Source organism: Lactuca virosa, chromosome 6 (assembly GCF_052849685.1).
Source record: "Lactuca virosa cultivar CGN04683 chromosome 6, Lactuca_virosa_CGN04683_v6, whole genome shotgun sequence".
Classification (NCBI taxonomy): Eukaryota; Viridiplantae; Streptophyta; class Magnoliopsida; order Asterales; family Asteraceae; genus Lactuca; species Lactuca virosa.
The window spans coordinates 182,679,621-182,700,685 of record NC_136431.1 but is presented as its reverse complement, the minus strand read 5'-3'; the positions used below and the strand labels follow the sequence as shown (position 1 = coordinate 182,700,685).

The following is a 21,065-nucleotide window of genomic DNA, read 5'->3' as shown; positions in this document are numbered from 1 at the left end:
GGATGGTCGCCTAGGTATTAATGATTGGAGCCCCATTGATGTAAAGTCTGATCATATATGTCCATATTTATATAAATAAATAAAAAGATTACTTGTGTTCTTAAATTTTTCTTTGGTTCATTTTTGTTCCTTAAGTATCTTTTGTACATATGTTTCTTTTTCATGGTTTTCATTGCATGCATTCATTCTTAGCTTTTAGGATCTTTTTGTCCCCATTCGTTCTATGTTTCTTTTTGCCATCTAGAAATCGTCCTGTTTGTCTGGTTCTTGCTCTTTCTTGAGGACAAGAAAGGTCTAAGCTTGGGGAGATTTGTTAGGTGTAATTTGTGCACCTTTTTGCACACCTTTTAGTCCCATTTCATGCATCTATTTAGCATAATTGTTCTTCATTTTTCTTGCATTTCATCATATTCATGTTAGTCTCTAGAACAACCTTATTTGCACACTTTCATGTCTTTTTCAGGTAAACCGGAGCTTGGAATGCGCTTTGGGAGGTGCCGGGAAGCATTGGTGAAGATTTCGGGATGATCGGGCGAAGAACGAAAAAGATGGAAAAATCAAGTTTGGATTCGGAGTCAGAGGGGTACACGGGCCGTGTTGGATTTACACTGCAAAATCAACACGGGCCGTGTTGACCAAAATGGGAGTTGTTGACCATGCTGAACACGGGCTGTGTCAGTTCAGTGTAAATCAACACAGGCCGTGTTGGCTGCTGAACACGGGCCGTGTCAGTTTAGCCTATTTTAACACGGGCCGTGTTCAACCCAAAAACCAACTTTTGGCAGTTTTTCCTATCTTTCATATTACGGGTTGAGGGCCATTTTGAGATAGACACAACATATCAGAGCATATTTTGAGAAGGGAATTCGAAGGTTATTGCAAGGGACTGATCAATAATCATTTAGAAACACTATTTCTAGCATTTTGTAAGTTGTAATCACACATTTTTCCATCTTTTGTTCTTGTGATTTGTTCTTAGTCATGTGTGGCTAAGAAACCCTAGTTTCTAGTTCTTGTTCAAAACATGTTGATTGCTTGACTTGAAGCATATGATTTGATGTTTTATTTGTGATTCTATTCTAGTGATTATGTTCTTGTTTAAACTAGAATCCTTAAATTTGATTTGTGTTTGATTGGCCACTTTCATGAATTGAATTTTTGTGTAGTTAATTAACTTTTAGGGCACTTAATCGTTCTATCAAGTTAATGGTTGGTAACAAACAATAAGCTTTATTATTGTAGAACATTTATCACATGTTTTCACACTTCCGAGCGTATGAGAAGAAATGAACATTGTTGGGAAGCTTGTACAAAACTTAATGCAGTTTTTCAATACAATCTAAGAGCGTGTTTAGGTTGAATTAGTAAAGCTAGGTCTAGTCAAAGAGCGTGTTTTGGTTAGATAATTTGGCAAGCGAGAGGTATTAGAGCGTGTTAATATCTTTCAGTACCAACTTAGAATAGTAATCACAAATTACATCAAGTCATAATCAGGTTAAATGACAACATTGAGAACTAGAACTGGAAGCACTTTTACAACTTGTTTACAAATCTATTTCATTTTCTGCATGTTTCAAAGTTGATTGTTATTTTCATTATTTGACTTTTGCAAACAAATCCCCCTTTGTAACCAAAGTACCTTGCGCAAAGAGGTATAGACTTTTATTCCGTGTCTCTGTGGTTCGACCCTGCTTGCCTTGTACTACCCTTTTAGTGCATTAAAGCAGTGTATTGGGAGTCTGTTGTACCCCTTTATTTGTTGAGTTTGACACGCCTAACAGATTCTGGGATATGTTTTATTGTAATGACATTTGATACACATGAGAGTTTGAGAATATTATATGAGTTTTATTATGTTTGAAAAATGAAAAATTGTTTTAAAATTTACGTCTTTACAAGTTGGGATCAGAGCCTTGGTTTGAGGGATTCGCATGCATCTTCGGGCGTATCTGAACTCAAACTGAGGATTTGAGAAAATTTTTCATAAAGGAAACAATTTTTCTAAAGGAGTAAAAGAGTTTTGAGAAAAGCAGAACGGAGCAATGTGTACGATCAGCCAGCGCCCGAACGGTGATTTCCCAAAATACCCTTACATTATGTGTTATGAGATATTATGTGATATGCTATGCATGCTAGAGTAGGCTAGGTATTCATATCTAGGACTAGAGTGGTCTGATTTGTGATGCCTTAGCCTAGGAAATTACTGCTACTATGAGTTACTTCGAGAGTGAGTAGGTAGCAGCGAGGAGCTTGTGGGTGGTCTACTAGAGGGTAGCCTGTGTTCAGCGAGATATAGTGTACTTGTGATCTGGGATCCTAGGAGGAGGACTTAGGGTGAATACCGATGCGTTGTGGAAGGTAGTATAGGGCCCGTACTACTGGAAACACCGGATCAGTGAGCAGTCCAAGTAAGAATCCTTAGGGTACTAAAGAACGAGTAGGGTTGAGTTATCGAGTGCGAGTATACTCGAGCGAGTCTCTGATTTCTCTTGTGTTGTGTTTCAGAGACATTATGGTGGGTACACGCCACACTCCAGAGAGCAGCGGTGTTAGAGATGATGAGATTCGCAGGATGATTCATGATGAGGTGGCGGCAGCCATTCGAGCTGAGATACTAGAGATGTTCGGGTCTATCAAGACCACGCTGATTGAGACATTTGACGAGCGGTATGCTGCTCTTACTGATGCTGCTGTTGCTGCGGCCACCGCAGCCGTTGCCGCCGCTAGGCCACAGGTGGGTGACTCGTTGCTGTACCGGGATTTGAGCAACACGAAGCCACCAGAGTTTGATGGGACTCAGGATCCGATAGCCGCGATGAGATGGATCTCTGACGTTGAGGGATGCTTCTACACATGTTCTTGTCCGGAGCATCTGAGAGTACGGTTCGTGTTGAACCAGCCTCGCTTGGGAGAGAAGGACTGGTTGATGTTTGTGACGGCAGAATTCAGTAATGCAGAGATTACAATGGTGACCTGGGAGAGGTTCACCACCATGTTCCAAGATGAGTATGTTCCCCCGGTGGAGAGGGAACGGTTGGCGCAGAAGTTCTTGTCCCTCAAGTAGGGGACAAAGTCCGTGACTGTGATTACACGGATGTTTCATGAGAGGGCGTTGTTTTGCCCTGAGCACGTGTCTACCGAGCAGGCACGTATGAGCCGATATCTGAGCATACTGAGGAGGGACATTCGTGAGTTCGTGGCGAACTCGACATACCGGACATTTGCCGAGCTCCAGGCGAATGCCCGGAAGAGGGAGATTGAGCTGTAGACTCAGGCCAGGGAGGAGGCCGAGTCTCAGAGGAGGGATAGGCTGCCGGTACAGTCTCAGCTGGTAGCCAAGCAGGCAAAGCCCGCTGATTCGAGATCTGGAGTTCCGAAGGGCCACACTTGCGGGAAATGCGGCAAGAGCCATGAGGGGGTGTGCAGAGTGGGTGTGTGCTACAAGTGTGGCAAGGAGGGACATTTCGCGAGGGATTGACCCAAGGGGTTTGCAGTTTGCTTTCACTGCAACCAGACTGGTCATCGGAAGGCCGAGTGCCCACAGCTACTTCAGGGATCAGCACATGGATCTACACCTGCTGCTAGAGCTACCGAGGTCCGGCCAGCGAAGGCCGAGGCACTGAAGGCTCGCGGGAGAGCCTTTCAGTTGACAGCAGAAGAGATATTGTGCTTATACTGTGGTATGCATAGGTACTTTTCTTGTGAGTTCTGTACCTGCTTTGGTGTTATTTGACTCGGGTGCGAGTCGATCTTTCGTGTCATTAGCGTTTAGCCAGCACATCAGTATCCGACGAGAGGCGTTGATTCGACCTCTACGAGTTTCTATAGCTGACGAGCGAGCGGTTTATGCTACTGATGTGATTCGAGGATGTGTACTCAAGATTTTCGGTGTTGAGTTCCCGATAGAACTGGTACCGATTGCGATGGGGGATGTCTGTGTCATTGTGGGCATGGACTGGTTGAGCCGATTTGGAGCTGTTATAGACTGTAAGCGACAGTTGGTGACCATACGAGACCCTAGTGGGGGAGTACTTACGGTGTATGTCGAGGGTACCAGATCTGGGTCAACATTTTGTTCGGCTGCCAGAGCGAGACAGAGTCTACAGCAGGGCTGTAGAGGGATTGTAGCATACACGAGTTGCCGCAGAGAGGCCGAGTTCTGTCTGCGAGGTACCGATAGTGCGAGAGTTTCCGGATGTTTTCCCCGAGGAGTTGCTGGGTGTGCCTCGCGAGAGGCAGGTGGAGTTCCGCATCGATTTGGTTCCGGGGGCAGCGCCTATTGCCAAGGCACCCTATCGCCTTGCACCACCGGAGATGCAGGAGTTATCCTTGCAGCTTCAGGAGCTGTTGGGGAAGGGATTCATCCGACCGAGTAGCTCGCCGTGGGGAGCTCTGATCCTTTTTGTAAAGAAAAAGGATGGTTCATACCGGATGTGCATTGATTACCGGGAGTTGAACAGATTAACGGTCAATAACCGTTATCCATTACCGAGGATCGACGATCTGTTTGACCAGTTGCAGGGTGCGTCTTAGTTTTCCAAGATAAACTTGAGGTCTGGATACCAACAGGTGAGGGTGCGTAATGAGGATATCCAGAAGACGACGTTTAGGACTCGTTATGGGCATTACGAGTTCATGGTGATGCCTTTTGGGCTCACCAATGCACCAGCGGCGTTCATGGACCTCATGAACCGAGTATGCCGGCCGATGTTGGATCGATAGGTGATTGTGTTCATCAATGATATTCTAGTGTATTCGAGATCCAGAGAGCAGCATGAGGAGCACCTGAGGGAGATCCTTAGAGTATTGAGATCGAAGAGGCTTTATGCCAAATTCTCCAAGTGTGATTTCTGGTTACGAGAGGTCCAGTTCTTGGGACATCTCGTTAATTAGAATGGGATATTGGTCGATCCGGCCAAGATTGAGGCTATGATGAGTTGGGAGGTGCCGAGATCCCCCACCGAGATCAGGAGTTTTCTGGGGTTGGCCGGCTACTATCGGAGATTTATCCGAGATTTCTCCAAGATTGTCGTTCCCCTCACTAGATTGACCCGGAAGGGTGTTGCTTTTATTTGGGATCCCGAGCAGCAGACCTCGTTTGAGACTCTTTGCCTTTTTGGCTATTTTATTGCAATTATTGAGCAAAAGATACTTAATTATGTTTAAATTATATTTTCAGCCTAAAAGACATGCTCGGAAGCAAAAGGAAGCGGGAAATGCAACCGGAAGCTCGGGAATTGAAGAAAGAAGAAAAAGAGTAAAAAACATGAAGAACTCTACGAGTTGGACACCTATTCGACGAGTAGGCACCAACCTTCGCGAAGCAATAAAAGTCCTTGCAGTACACGGGTTCTTAATGAAGGACTCGACGAGTCGGTTACTAGACTCGACGAGTCGCCCCTCTTTTCAGAAATCTATAAATAGGACATTATAGCCCGAAACTAAAAGCTTCTCTGGAACCCTTGGGGATTAAGTTACGATTGAAAGTATTGCTGGAGCTCTGGAACTCGTGAATCGACTTTAGCATCCAATTTTGAGGAGATCAAAAGGCACAATCTTATTCTCTTTTCTTAATCTAGTGTTTTTACCATGTTTAGATCATTAGGTTCAATTTATGAGACGTTTTCTGCTATGAATATGAGCTAAAAACTTGTTTCTTCTGTTTAGGGTAGACAACTTTATGACTATGGTTTGATTTTGTGGTCAGATTAATTTAGATTGGTGAATTTTGTTTAATTAAGCTTGTTAAAGATCCTCATGTGTTGCCAATAACTATTTTCTGTTAATTATCAAGTGAATTAAGTTGCATGAACATCTCTTGATTGCTTGTCTCATATAATTTATGTGTAAACAATGTTATATGCCTAGGAATAGTGAACATGAAACTAGGGATTAATTAGAAAATTGGTAAATCAATGTGTGAGCTTGTGTGACGAAGCATCATACAAGAAGTTAATTGAATTAGCAATTTAATTAGCTAACTACAAGTCTTACTAAACCCAAATCAATAAACTAGGAAATTCATTAGTTTAACCAACTGGCCACTGTTTGAATTGATTTGTTTTCTAAGGATTAGTAATAGTGAACATGAACCTAATCACATTAATCCGTAGCCAAAGATGAATTAATCCATTGCATGTGTCATAAAATCAACCATAGGAATAAGTTAGTTGAAGCTGAACAGCAGTCTCCTTTAATATTGAATTTAGTTGATTTTTACTTGTTTTACCTGTTAATTGCTTTGTTTAAGTGTTAGATAAGTGTTTAAGTTTCTAGTCTTTCAAAACTAGATAAAACCCCTTTTCTTTTAATTAATTGTTTTTTAGATAATTTAGTAGTTAGTTTATTTACCGTTCCCTGTTTTCGATACCCTGCTTGCTTAATTATACCACAAGTTGACAAGTACATTGCCTTTTGTGTGTCTAAATTATATTTAAAAAGTAGGACTAAAACTAGTGAAATAAACACACATCAAGTTTTTGGCGCTGTTGCCGGGGAACGGTTCTAAAATAAATTTTAATTGCTAGTATTATCGATCCTTTGTGTGAGATATATCTTGCACAAAGTTACTATTTTAGTAAATTAGTTATTAGGATTGAGTTTTGGTTTTTCTGATTTTAGGATTTTAATTCTAATTTTTTTTCTGTTGGCCTTTGACTCGTCGAGTACAGTCGTAGCTACTCGACGAGTCCATCGCAGTTTTCCATTTCCGTTTTTAGTTTTGTTTTGTTCTTTTTACGCGTATTTGTTCTGTTTCTTGCAGTGTTTTTATGACCCGAGGATCAGGCACACCCTTGATCCCGCCACTCGAAAACCCAGAATCAACTTTGAGGAAAGACAAGGAGTAGACCGTTGAAGAGACTAAGCCGCCAAAGAAATCACCTTTCAAGGACCTTAAATCAGTCTTTGGAAAGAAGAAAAGCAAGAAAGTGGGCTTGTCTAGCAGCCAAAAGAGCGAAGAAAGCCAGATAGAAGGCTTTGGATATAACCCCAATCCAAACGAAACCGAATACGGATCAGAAGCAGAAACCGAAGCAGGAAGCGACATAGAAGGCGAAATCAGAAACACCATGGCTAACATCGATGAAATCCCCATGGGAGAATGGAAGAAAAGGATGTGTGACGATACCGGCCCATGACTCGTGCAACCCGTGATTCCAGCAACTGCTAACTTTGAGCTGAAGGGTCACATACTCATCCAACTCAGGGACATCCCATTATGTGGGAAGGAACACGAAGACGCATACAAGCATCTTGATGAGGTCAACGACATAGCCGACTACTTTAACACCCCTAATGTGCCTTGGGAGACTGTTCTGCTGCGTATGCTACCAGTCACATTTAAGGGAGCTACGAAAGATTGTCTGAAATCACTCCCTCCAGGATCCATCACCACTTGGGTTAAGATGCGAGAAGAATTTATTGATCAATTTTGCCCTCCCTCAAAAATAGCAAAGTTAAAGAAAGCCATTGCAAATTTTGAGCAACAACCAGGAAAGTCACTCTATGAGGCGTGGGAAAGATACAAAAGCTTATTGAGGAACTGCCTACCCAATGATCTAACTAGGCATCAAGAAGTCTCCATTTTCTATTATGGAGTGAATGTGACAACTAGGCAGCTCCTTGACTCGCAAGGACGACTCACGAAGAAAGCACCCGCGACTATAAAAGAAACTAATTGAAGAATTCTCTAATCACTCTAGAGAATATCATAACCCAAGGAATGACCCAAGTCGAGGGGTGGTGAACTCTATTTCCGATGACATGGCGGCAATGATGGCAAAATTAGAGAACATGGATCGAAGAATGACTAAGATGGACCAATCCATCCATGCCATTAGAGTGGGATGTGATAACTATAGAGGGCCTCACCTTACTAAAGACTGTGATCTTAATGAGAACGGAAACCGGAAAGCCCAAGTGTGCTATTTAAGTGGTGATAGATATGATGATGATTGGCGAAAACCCAAGAAAGAATGGCAACCTTATGATGAGTACAAGAAGGCGAAGGAGGAAAATTATAAGAAAAAAGCAAGAGGTTTTTATCAAAAGGAGGAGTTGGTGCAAGAAAAGAAATCAGATTTGGAAGATATGCTTACAAGGTTCGTAGCCGCATCCGAGAAAAGGCATAACGATACTGATGCTGCAATAAAAGATCAAAAAAATATGTTGAGAGAGCACCAAATTATGATGAAAGATCAACAAGCTCTTCTTAGGAATCAGCAAGCCTCCATTCTCAACATTGAGAAGCAGCTAGGCCAACTTGCACAACAAGTGAACGAAAGACAACCGGGTGGACTTCCTAGTATTACTGAAAAATCCGAAAGGCGTACATATTAAAATCGTGACAACTAGGAGTGGGAAGATAATTACTCCTCTGGCACCTATTCAGAAAGAAGATCCTAAATCGGTGCAAGAGGAAAAGTTAGAAAACCAGAAATCGAAAGAACCCGACTCAAATCGCCGAGTTGCAGACATGGACTCGACGAGTTACCTCAACTATATGAAGACCTCTCCGGCCTTCAGAAATCCAATCCTAGACACTTGCAAGGTTGGGAATTCGATTATTGTAATCCCTCTTATCTCTCCTTAATTTTATAGGGTTTAGACTTTTGGGTGTGATTCTTTAGAGGCACTCTACTTCGGGTGCTAGATCTTCCAAGAGCAACAAGCAGTTCGAGATCTAAAAGTGGTCAAGAGCAAATTCGGTTTTTCTTAAGGGCCAGTAATCCTATCCCTCTTGTAGCATTAATCTTGTAGTTTTGAAAGTAGGTTTCTATAACAGTAAAACCTGAATCTAGGGTGCATGTACATTTAGGGTTATTATTAATCATTTCTGTTGCTAGAAATTTGTATATAGATGCATAGAAAACCCCTCAAATAGTTGAGACACACATTTATTTGGGGTATGACTACCCTATTATGCAAATCATATTTTTTTGGATTAAGGTATCTAAGCACATAACTAAATTGGTATATACTTCTAATTAAAAGCAAAGTCCTTTTTGGATTGCCCTCATAACTAGAAATAGTTAGAAATGCTATTAGGAGAGAGAGAAAATAATTTGTTAATATATTATGTGGATAATATATTAATTATAAATAGGTAATTGATTTGTTAATTTATTATGTGATTGATGAATTAATATGAGATCAATAAAAAATTGATTTTTTAATTTATATGGTTAATAAATTAATGAGAAATAAATAAGAATTAATTAATTATTAATCAGAATTAATCTAGAATTAATTCAAGATTAATTTGAATTAATTAAAGGTGCAATGGGTGAATTATAATTGTTCAATAGTTGAACAAAATAAGTAATTCTAGAACCATCTATGGTATGGAAGGTTTTGGAGGAGGTTCTAGGGTTTATGGAAGCCTCTTGGTTGCAGATGAGGAAATGATTTGAATTGAGATTAAATCTATTATTTAATTAATTTAAATTTGGATTCATCTGTGAGTTACCAAAACTATAAATAAGACTCATTGGATTGCATTTTTCGTTCATAACATTCCCAATAAGCATGTGAACGAAATTTCCTTCTCATTCCTTTATCTCCTCTTCACGCTAGGGTTTCTAGGGTTTCGGTGGAGCCATTAGAGGCATCATACTTTTGGTGCTTGCTTTCTGATAACAAAAGGAAAGGATTCAAGGATATTATTTGCTATAATAATATCAAGGTATGTAACCTTAACTTATGAATTTGATTATAACTTAGGGTTTTTATAGTTCATAGTATGTTGCTAATAATTGTAAAGACATATATCTTTGGGCTGCATGTACCCTTAAGTGTTAAGAGAATTTCCGCAAGTATATAGTTTTGTAACCTTAAAATTCCATCAGTGGTATGAGAGCCAATGGTCTAACAATTGATTGTGCATGAGATAAATCAAATCAAACAAAAAAAATTGAAAAGGGCGCACCATTTTTTTGCTCGTTTTTCCTGCCTTATCTGATTAGTAGGCTATTTTTAGTCATTATTTGGTCCTGGTTCTATTAAAATTCGATTTTTACTTGCCTTATATGATTAAAAACCCTAATTTAATAGTTAAGGAGATAAACATGGAAACATAATTTTTGGTTATAAGATAATTGAATGAATTATCCTCATAGATTTTAATATTTAATTTAATTAATTTAATTAATAGTTTAACTAAAAGATAAAGATAAATCATTAATTGGTTTAAAAGATTAATTAATTAATAGTTAATTTAAAATTAATTTTAAACCTTGAAGTTTTTAAAATGTTTAAAATACACCTTATACATATGTATAAGAACTTTAATATTATATGTATAACGAAAGCCAATCGAATCAATAGTAGGCCTCATTCACGAAGCTACATTATAAGAGAGGTATAAGGAAATGACGTATAAAATGAACGTTGAATGTGTATCCTTTCCACCCACCGCTTCTTTGTGTGGTGGAGGGTCATTAGCCGAATGGGTTCGACAGGACATAATCACATTAAAAGTATACTGTTATAAAGTACTAGAACATTCTTTTAAAATCTCACTCTAGTTACTTAAGGAAAATATGAAATTGTACGCTAATCCATGAAAACACACATCGTTTCTTTATGAGTCGTTAGTGAAGCACGCATGGTTAATCGACACACTAATGTAGGACTATAAAGATGGAATGATGAAACAACTCGTGTTTATAATTGTTGATGGAGCATATATGATTAATCGTCACATCAATGGGAGATTATAAATTGATTGAGGGCGTTTGAGTGGGTTTCCATGGTTATTCACATCTTAATTGTGATCATCGGCATCCCAGTCACAATTAGTAAGAGCATAATCTGAGATTAAACATGTCATTTATGTTTCAATGAAAATTTCAAGAGATCTAGAAGTTTCATGTGATTGAAACTGATGAAATGCTTCACCTACCTAAAATAGTTTTGTTATGACTACGACATCCTACCACAAGGGACGATAGCTTTATTCGTCATGATTTACTGATGCTTCAGTGAATATGACTGTTTTTATAAGATTAAACAGAATTCAGATATTTTTAAAAGGTTCAAATGTAACAACCCGAAAACCAAATAAAATATTTCATATTTAAAATAGGAATTACAATCATAATTTATTTCCAAAAATCCATTACATCAAGTCATGTCAAAAGATCAGAGTATCGATATCAATAAATGCGGAAAATGCTGGAGAGTGAATGTTGCGCCATCAAGCCGGGCCCTTCCCCTTAGTACCAGAAGTACCTGAAACCACCCAAATAAACTTTAAGCAAAAGCTTAGTGAGTTTCCCAAAATATCACATAACAAACAACCAAAGAATATCATGCAACATACATATAATTGACATGGGCTACCCCCATGGTCTTTACCTGGAATGCCATGGGCTACCTCCATGGTTTGATATTCAAGTGCCATGGGCTTACCTGGAATGCCATGGGCTACCCCCATGGTCTTTACCTAGAAGGCCATCGGCTACCCCCATGGTCTGATATCCAAGTGCCATGGGCTACCCTTATGGTCTTCATACAAGCAAGCACATAACAACTGTCAATCCACATGTTAGATGATGGGCCGACATTGGTTCATTCGACCCATCGATATAGTGAGAAGACTCACCTCAGACTGCTGATAAATAATAACTGCTCGGCTACCGGTCTGGAAATCTCAGACTGAATAAATATAAATTACCCTAATTAGAAATATGACATAACCCCACTCATGGGCCCAAAACCTTTATGTCCAAACCCCTCAAACAAGGCCCAAAGCCTTTCTCTTAATCGGCTCAAAATTTTTAGTCCAAAACAATAATGGGCCATAAGGCCCAAAAAAGGCCCAACAATGCCACTTAAGGTCCATAATAGAAAATTGAGCTCACCAATCCTAATAGGCCAATGCCCAACACTAGATAAGACCCACGAGTCACAAAGCCCAAAACACACCCCCATCAGCCCAGAGAACGTACGTGCAGCGTACCACATCGGTACACTTAGCGTACCTGGACTTAAGGCAGTACGCGCAACATACGACCTAGGATGTAACATACGGATTTCCAGGTATCAAAATTTAAGTATTTATTTTGAGTTAAGAAGAAGGGACTCGACGAGTTGACGCCTAAACTCGTCGAGTAGGATCGCGACTGATGGCTCGGATTAATGAATGGACTCGACGAGTCGGCGAGTCGACTCGACGAGTCCGCGTTGTGGACATAAACCCTAATTCTTTGGGCATGTGCCCTATTTAAGGGTCCTTATGGCCCTCATTGTGGCCACACACCCACTTGAGAAACCGTAACGAACCAGAGAGCATAAAGAGTGAGGGAAGGAGCTAATTACATCACCTTTAGTGCATTCTTGCAAGAAGGAAGGAGGGAATTCAAGCTAGGCTGATTGAGGAGCTCAGACCTTCTATTACTTCATCAAAGGTTGTTCTTTGAGGTATGAATCCATGCCTATTTTCGTGTATTTAGTAGATCTCATGAATCTAGGGTTTCTTTGCCCCTTCTTTAGTTGGAATATGGGGCATGTGGAGTCCCATTGAGGAATAGACTTTAGATATGGACCTTGAGAGGTCCAGAGAGCCCCAATCATCCAGCTTTATGCAGTCCCATAAGAGTTTTGAGTCTAGGTGTCCATTTTAAGAGCTATTTCATAAAATAGAGCCATATGTGCGATACATGAACATAAAGTTCAGAGCTTTACGTGATTTTTGGGTGTTAGAAGGTCAGATCTATAAGATAGAGAAACAGATCTGACCTCAGAAGGTCATTTGACCATTTCCATGGAGGAAACTCGCCGAGTCCATGAGAGGACTCGACGAGTCGGATTGTGTTGCACCACGATTCGTGATCGGTGGTAACCCGTCGAGAGAAAGGCTAACTCGACGAGTCGAGTGAGGACTTAGGAGGATTCAGAGGACACGCATGGACTCACCGAGTCACCCTAGTGCACTCGACGAGTCTGGTCAAAGTTGGACCGTTGACTGGAAGTTGACTTTCGTTGACTTTTAGGGTTTGGTCAACATTTGGACGTTTGGATCATTAGAGGGGTAAAATGGTCTTTTCCCCTTCTGAGAGATTATAGGAAGGGATTAGTCTAGCCTATGAGAATCCTTGTTAATTAGAAGTAAATTACTTTATGTGATTAGGCGGAGGCTAGATCAGTACTTCGAGTTCGAGACTTTCCGAGATTACCTGAGGCGAGTCTTCTCACTATACATTGCCTAGAGTGGTACTTATGTGCACACCGGAGGGTCTTATGTGTTATGTGTATGATTGAGATTATGTGCATTGTGTTATATGTATGCTATGTGTTATATAGACTGGACCGGAGGGTCCAATGACTTACGAGGCCAGAGGGTCCTCGATTAGACCGGACCGGAGGGTCCAACGATTTAGACCGGGCCGGAGGGTCCAACGAACTAGACGGGACCGGAGGGTCCAACGAGCTACGGGACTGGAGGGTCCCGCTGAGACACACCGACCGGAGGGTCGTACCGAGTTATAACCTCGAGTGGCGTATGTGCTGTATGTGGTATTTTAGGGATCTCACTCAGCATTTATGCTTACCGTGTTATGTGACATGTGTTTCAGGTACCAGCGAGGATCGCGAGAAGGCGCCGACATTATTTGTACACACTGGCAGAGGACTATGTTTTGAGATTCTATTATGTTTTGAGGATCCCCACAAGTTTCTCACAGAGTTCCACGTTGTGTGTGTGTTGGCATGAAACCAAACAATGTCACGGAGGACCAAATCAAGCTTAGGGCATTCCCATTTGCGGTGCAAGATGCAGCAAAAGATTGGCTCTATGACCTCCCACCGGGGACGGTTACTACTTTGGTAGATCTTGCACGACTCTTTTTGGACAAATACATCTCGGAGATGAAAGCTTCAGCCCTACGGAGGGAAATCATTGGAATCAAGCAACACAAAAGAGAAGCTTTTCACACATATTGGGAGAGATTCAAGAAACTGTGTGCCCGTTGTCCTAAACATGGAATTACCGAGTATCAACTTCTCCAATCTTTCATTGAAGGCATGACTCCAATGGAGAGAATGCTTCTTAATGCCTCCAGTGGTGGGTATTTACCCGACAAGACTCCAACCGAAATCCGCAACTTAATCAAGAACATGGCTGAAGATTCTAAGCATTCAAGTCATGATGAAGAATGGTACACGGATGCACCCCGAGGTGTAAAGGAAGTCCAAACTCCTCAAATTGAAGCTCAATTGTCCGAGCTTACAAAAGTGGTCATGATGCTAGCTAAAGACAAGGGTGTGCAGCCCACATCCCGCCCTTGTGGTATTTGCACTCAAGTGGGGCACCCAACCGACATGTGCCCTCAACTTCAAGATGAGGATTATGAAGAAGCAAAAGCCATGGTAGGCTTTTCTGGGTCAAATCAAAAGGGATATGAGCAGCCACGGGGTGATCAAAGATGGAACAACAATCAAGGTTGGGGAGGATATCAACATGGAAGTTATCAACCAAGTCAACCACATCAATACCAACAAAGACCACCTTTTCCACCACAGAACTTCCAGCCAAGGCAACCACAACACCCTCCTCAACAAGTGGGTTCATCAAATATTTTCTTAAAGGACATAGTGAAAAGTTTGGCAACTAGTACACAAACTTTCCAACAAGAGACAAAAGCAAGTATAAAGAACTTAGAGCAAAAAGTTTCACAGCTTGCTATTTCTGTAAGCAAACTAGAATCTCAAGGAAAGTTGCCCGCCCAAACTGAAACGAACCCAAGGCACAACGTGTGTGCCATCACTTTGAGAGGCGGAAAGAGCTATGATGGTCCAAAAGTGTCGGTTGATCAAGAAGAAGAAGAAATAGTGGTCGAAAAAGGCAACAAAAGAAGAAAAGAAGGAAGATAAAACAACCGCAAAGAAGCCCTTCGTCAATGAGCCTAAAGCCACACCTACTCCATTCCCCGAACGATTAAAGAGCATGAAGAAAGAACGGGAGGAGAGTGAGATTATGCAAATGTTCCAGAAAGTTCACATTAACATCCCCCTTTTAGATGCTATTACACAGATTCCTAGATATGCTAAGTTTCTTAAGGAACTTTGCACATCTAAAAAAAAGCTTAAAGGAAATCAAACTGTAAAAGTAGGGGAAAACATTTCAGCCGTGTTACAAAAACGGCTACCAAAAAAATGCAAGGACTCGGGTATTTTCACGGTTCCTTGTAAAATGGGTAACCTTTTTGTACCACGCGTCATGCTAGACCTTGGAGCATCAATTAATGTCTTACCCTATTCAAGCTATAAGACAATGGGAATTGGACCTTTATCAAAAACCGGAGTTATTATTCAACTTGCCGACCGGTCTTTGGTACACCCAAAAGGTGTATTGGAGGACGTGTTAGTGCAAGTTGATGAACTTGTATTTCCTGCTGACTTTTAGTGCAAGTTGATAACCCTGCTGAATAAATACCAAAAAAGGACTGAGTGGACAATCTCCGATATTAAGGGTTTAAGTCTTTTTTGGTTTGTGCGTAAAAAGAAAGCCAAAGGAAGGTTGAATGTTCCATTGAAGGAGGTGGCGAGAAGGTTGATGTGTTGGAGAGGTCCACATACTTAGAACGAAGCATATTAAGGGGCCAAGTCGAGCCAACGACTTAAAACAAGGGCGGCTAACCGGGAGGCAACCCGGGGGTATTTTTGTCTTTTTCTTCAAAACATTTTCGTTTCTTTGAAGTTTTTAGTTTTTAATGTTTCAAATGTGTTGCAACATGTTTTTATACCTAGAAAACGAATCTCGGGCTCCAAAAATATTTCACGGATAGCTTGGGGAAGATGAAGAGGAGGTTCTCACCACAATTGCAAGCCTCCAAGAACGATTTGGTAAATTCTTTCCATATCTTTAATCGTTCATATTTTGCTTAAAAATTCAATTGGTGTGCATTTGTGACTATTTTGGACTCTTACCCGACCCGACTACCATCCCCCACCACCTTCCAATGATTAGATAGGTTGTTCCGCCCTCTCCAATTGATGGCACACACATTGTGCGTTGGAGTTCGATGGACAGGTGATCAACTTTAATATCTTTGAAGCTATGCGTTATCCTAGCGATATTCATTCTTTAAACTTCATAGATGTTATTGATTCATGTACTAATGATTGTTTTGAGTTGTCAAGCCAAGATGTGCTAACCACCATCTTGAGCAAGCATTTTGATGAAGCAGGGATCAAGAATCTGGCTGATAAGTATATGTTGGAGGATGAGTTGATTGAAGCAATCAACTCCTTGGAAAAAGCACAACCTTTGAGAGTTGAACCACCCCGCATGAAGCTCAAAAATCTCGATCCGAAACTCCTTCCATCCATAGTACACCCACTGAGGCTTGATTTGAAGACTCTTCCTGACCATCTCAAGTATGTCTATCTTGGAGAGGAAGAGACATTACCGGTGATAATTTCAACCAAGCTAGCAAAGGAAGAATAAAAAGAGTTGGTTGGAATTTTGAAAAAGTACAAGGAGGCTATTGGTTGGACCATTGCGGACATAAAGGGTTTGAGTCCATCATTATACATGCATAAAATATTGATGGAAGAAGACTTTAAGCCAACCCATGAAGCCCAAAGGAGATTGAATCCACCTATGATGGAGGTGGTTAAAAAAGAGATCATGAAGCTCTTGGATGCAGGTGTAATCTACCCCACTTCTGATAGTAAGTGGGTAAGTCCCGTGCAAGTTGTCCTGAAAAAAGCCGGAGTCACCGGTGTCAAAAACTCCGAGGGAGAATTGGTACCCACCCGTGTGCAAAACGGGTGGAGAGTTTGTATCGATTATAGGAAGTTGAATGCATCCACCCGCAAAGACCACTTCCTTTTGCCATTCATCGATCATATGTTAGAACGATTGGCCGGGAAATCCCACTATTGCTGCCTTGATGGTTTTTCTGGTTTTCACCAAATTTCGGTTGCCCCGGAAGACCAAGAGAAAACCACATTCACATGTCCCTTCGGCACCTTTGCGTATAGACGCATGACCTTCGGCTTGTGCAATGCACCCGCGACCTTCCAAAGATGTATGGTGAGCATATTTTCAGAATATGTCGAAAATATCATAGAGGTTTTCATGGACGATTTTACTGTTTACGGAAATTCTTTTAATGAATGTTTGCAAAATCTCATCAAAATCTTACAAAGGTGCATTGACACGAACTTAGTTCTTAATTATGAAAAATGTCATTTTATGGTTGACAAGGGCTTGATACTTGGACATGTGGTGTCACAAAAAGGTTTAGAAGTTGACAAGGCCAAAACAGATGTTATTAAGAGCTTACCATACCCGACAAATGTTCGGGAAGTACGTTCTTTTCTTGGCCATGCAGGTTTTTATCGGCGGTTTATAAAAGGATTTTTCCAAGATCACGGTGCCGATGTGTCAACTTCTACAAAAGGAGGCCGATTTTGAGTTTGGTGATGCATGTAAAAGTGCATTTGATCACTTGAAGGATTTGTTGACATCCGCCCCCATCATCCAACCGCTAAATTGGGATCTTTCATTCGAGATCATGTGCGATGCTAGCAACACCGCGGTCGGGGCAGTTTTGGGACAAAAGGTGGACCGAGCCCACCATGTCATCTAATATGCATCCAAGACTTTGGATAGTGCACAAAGCAACTACACCACAACAGAAAAAGAGTTGCTTGCTATTGTGTTTGCACTAGAGAAATTCCGGCAATACCTCCATGGAACTAAAGTGATCATATATTCATACCATGCAGCCATAAAGCACTTACTTACAAAGAAAGATTCGAAGCCGAGGTTAATACGGTGGATGCTGCTTTTGCAAGAGTTCGATATTGAGATCAAAGATAAAAGCGGGAAAGAGAACCTAGTCGCCGATCATTTGAGCCGAATAGTCCAACCCGAAGATGCGACTCCCATTCATGACGTATTCCCAGACGAGTACTTGTTTGCTATCCAAACACCACCTTGGTATGCGGATATATGCAACTTCATGGTCACGGGAAAATTCCCACCCGATCTCACGAGGTCACAGAGAGATAAGATCAAGAAAGATGCAAGAAGGTACATTTAGGATGAGTCGTACCTTTGGAAACAGTGTGCAGATCAGGTAATAAGAAGATGTGTTGAAGAACATGAGGTATAATCTATCCTCAACTTTTGTCATAGTTATGCTTGCGGAGGGCATTTTGGTCCTAAAAGAACTGCCCGAAAAATTTTAGACTGTGGATTTTATTGGCCTCGACTCTTTCATGACTCTTACATTTTTTGTAAAAATTGTGAGAGATGTCAAATGACAGGTTCTTTGAGTTCCCGAAACCAAATGCCCTTGACCCCTATCTTGGTTTGTGAAATATTTGATATATGGGGTATTGATTTTATGGGTCCTTTTCCTTCATCCTTTGGGAATTTATACATCCTTTTGGCTGTTGACTATGTTTCCAAATGGGTAGAGGCAAAGGCAACAAGAACTGATGATGATAAAGTTGTTGTAGATTTTGTCAAGGCTAACATTTTATGTAGGTTTGGAACTCCAAAAGCCTTGATGAGTGTCAGAGGCATACACTTCTGCAACAAAACTCTTGGATCGGTTCTCAAGAAGTATGGAGTCCAACATCGGGTGTCCACGGCTTATCACCCGCAAACAAATGGACAAGCTGAAGTGTCAAACATAGAAATCAAGTCCATACTTGAGAAAACAGTGAACACAAACCGCAAAGATTGGAGTTTTAGATTAGATGATGCTCTTTGGGCATACCGCACTGCATATAAAACTCCAATTGGGATGTCACCTTACAGAATCGTGTTTGGCAAAGCTTGTCACCTCCCTGTTGAACTGGAACACAAAGCTTTCTGGGCTATCAAAAAGCTAAACATGAAGATTGATGAAGCGGGTGTTCACCGAAAGCTAGAGATTCAAGAGCTGGAGGAAATAAGAAATGAAGCATTCGAGAGTTCACGCATCTACAAAGATAAGACCAAAGCATTCCATGATAAGGACCTCTCCCGTAAGACCTTTGAGATTGGTCAAAAGGTATTACTCTATGACTCTCGACTTAAATGGTTTTCCGGTAAGTTACGGTCCCGGTGGGTGGGTCCGTTAATTGTTACTAATGTATTTGATCATGGTGCAGTTGAGATTAAGAGTAACAAAATTGGAAAAGTGTTCAAAGTTAATGGTCACAGGTTAAATGTTTTCTATGAAGGTTTCCAAGAGAAAGACATGGAGGTTGATAGCTTGGAACGCCCGGACTACATTGAGTGAATCTAAAGGGCAAAGTCGAACCATAATCACACATTTTTCCATCTTTTGTTCTTGTGATTTGTTCTTAGTCATGTGTGGCTGAGAAACCCTAGTTTATAGTTCTTGTTCAAAACATGTTGATTGTTTGACTTGAAGCATATGATTTGATGTTTGATTTGTGATTCTATTCTAGTGATTATGTTCTTGTTTAAACTAGAATCCTTAAATTTGATTTGTGTTTGATTGGCCACTTTCATGAATTGAATTTTTGTGTAGTTAATTAACTTTTAGGGCACCTAATCGTTCTATAAAGTTAATGGTTGGTAACAAACAATAAGTTTTCTTATTGTAGAACATTTATCACATGTTTTCACACTTCCGAGCGTATGAGAAGAAATGAACATTGTTGGCAAGCTTGTACAAAACTTAATGCAGTTTTTCAATACAATCTAAGAGCGTGTTTAGGTTGAATTAGTAAAGTTAGGTCTAGTCAAAGAGCGTGTTTTGGTTAGATAATTTGGCAAGCGAGAGGTATTAGAGCGTGTTAATATCTTTCAGTACCAACTTAGAATAGTAATCACAAATTACATCAAGTCATAATCAGGTTAAACGACAACATTGAGAACTAGAACTGGAAGCACTTTTACAACTTGTTTACAAATCTATTTCATTTTCTGCATGTTTCAAAATTGATTGTTATTTTTATTATTTGACTTTTGCAAACAAATCCCCCTTTGTAACCAAAGTACCTTGCGCAAAGAGGTATAGACTTTTATCCCGTGTCTCTATGGTTCGACCCTGCTTGCCTTGTACTACCCTTTTAGTGCATTAAAGCAGTGTATTGGGAGTCTGTTGTACCCCTTTATTTGTTGGGTTTGACACGCCTAACAAATTGGCGCCGTGGCCGGGGACACGGTATTACTAATTGTTTATGCCTAGATCTTTCCGTACAGGTACGCCATTGCCAATTGACTCAAAGATAGAGAAGACTGCAAAGAGGTTAAGGAAGCAAGCCAAGCTTCGTAAGAAGCAATCGGGCTCCGGGACTTCTTCATCATCTAACCCTCCAGTCATCAACATTTGGGAGGACATACCCCTCTCAAGTGTATCTGCATCCGAAACAGAAAGTCTCTCACTCTCACCACAACCATCCTCACCCAAAGTTACCACTCCACCATCTTCACCCACTTATAACATCCCAAACACTACACCCACAGAAACTTCAACAACTACTCGCACAATGGGAGATAACCATGGAGGAAATCCACCTCCAAACCCACCACCCGAACAAACCCTTCGTCAATGGTCGAGACAAGAGGTTACACAACAACCTCTTTGCATCACCTATCCGGCAGCCACAAACCTTGAACTAAAACCCGGGCTTTTCCACCTCCTCCCAACCTTTAGAGGCTTAGAAAACGAGGATCCCCACAAGTTTCTCACAGAGTTCCACGTTGTGTGTGTTGGCATGAAAGCAAACAATGTCACGGAGGACCAAATCAAGCTTAGGGCATTCCCATTTACGGTGCAAGATGCAGCAAAAGATTAGCTCTATGACCTCCCACCGGGGACGGTTACTACTTGGGTAGATCTTGCACGACTCTTTTTGGACAAATACTTCCCGGAGATGAAAGCTTTAGCCCAACGGAGGGAAATCATTGGAATCAAGCAACACAAAAGAGAAGCTTTTCACACATATTGGAAGAAATTCAAGAAACTGTGTGCCCGTTGTCCTAAACATGGAATTATCGAGTATCAAGTTCTTTAATATTTCATTGAAGGCATGACTCCAATGGAGAGAAGGCTTCTTAATGCCTCCAGTGGTGGGTATTTACCCGA

The 21,065-nt window shown here is 41.0% G+C and overlaps 2 protein-coding genes across 2 annotated transcripts; both read left to right on the top strand.

Annotated features, from left to right (window-relative positions):
• The first annotated feature begins 13,710 nt into the window (after positions 1–13,710).
• Positions 13,711–14,874, top strand: LOC145122139 (uncharacterized). The gene is made up of 2 exons (XM_079057795.1): positions 13,711–14,143; positions 14,252–14,874. The coding sequence occupies exons 1-2, from the start codon at positions 13,711–13,713 to the stop codon at positions 14,872–14,874; spliced, it is 1,056 nt and encodes a 351-aa protein (XP_078913921.1).
• A 73-nt stretch (positions 14,875–14,947) lies between these two features.
• Positions 14,948–16,450, top strand: LOC145122137 (uncharacterized). The gene is made up of 3 exons (XM_079057793.1): positions 14,948–15,385; positions 15,506–15,569; positions 16,101–16,450. Exons 1-3 carry the CDS (start codon positions 14,948–14,950, stop codon positions 16,448–16,450), a joined length of 852 nt encoding a protein of 283 aa, XP_078913919.1.
• The last annotated feature ends 4,615 nt before the right edge of the window (positions 16,451–21,065 follow it).

Excerpts from the sequence above, each read along its gene's own strand:
- LOC145122139 (XM_079057795.1), top strand. The coding sequence starts at position 13,711 with ATGAAACCAAACAATGTCACGGAGGACCAAATCAAGCTTAGGGCATTC. Across the intron at positions 14,144-14,251 it reads TGAAGATTCTAAGCATTCAA|CTAAAGACAAGGGTGTGCAG; the intron begins GTCATGATGAAG and ends TCATGATGCTAG.
- LOC145122137 (XM_079057793.1), top strand. The coding sequence starts at position 14,948 with ATGAAGAAAGAACGGGAGGAGAGTGAGATTATGCAAATGTTCCAGAAA. Across the intron at positions 15,386-15,505 it reads TAGTGCAAGTTGATGAACTT|AAAGCCAAAGGAAGGTTGAA; the intron begins GTATTTCCTGCT and ends GTGCGTAAAAAG. Across the intron at positions 15,570-16,100 it reads AAGGTTGATGTGTTGGAGAG|ATGTTATTGATTCATGTACT; the intron begins GTCCACATACTT and ends TAAACTTCATAG.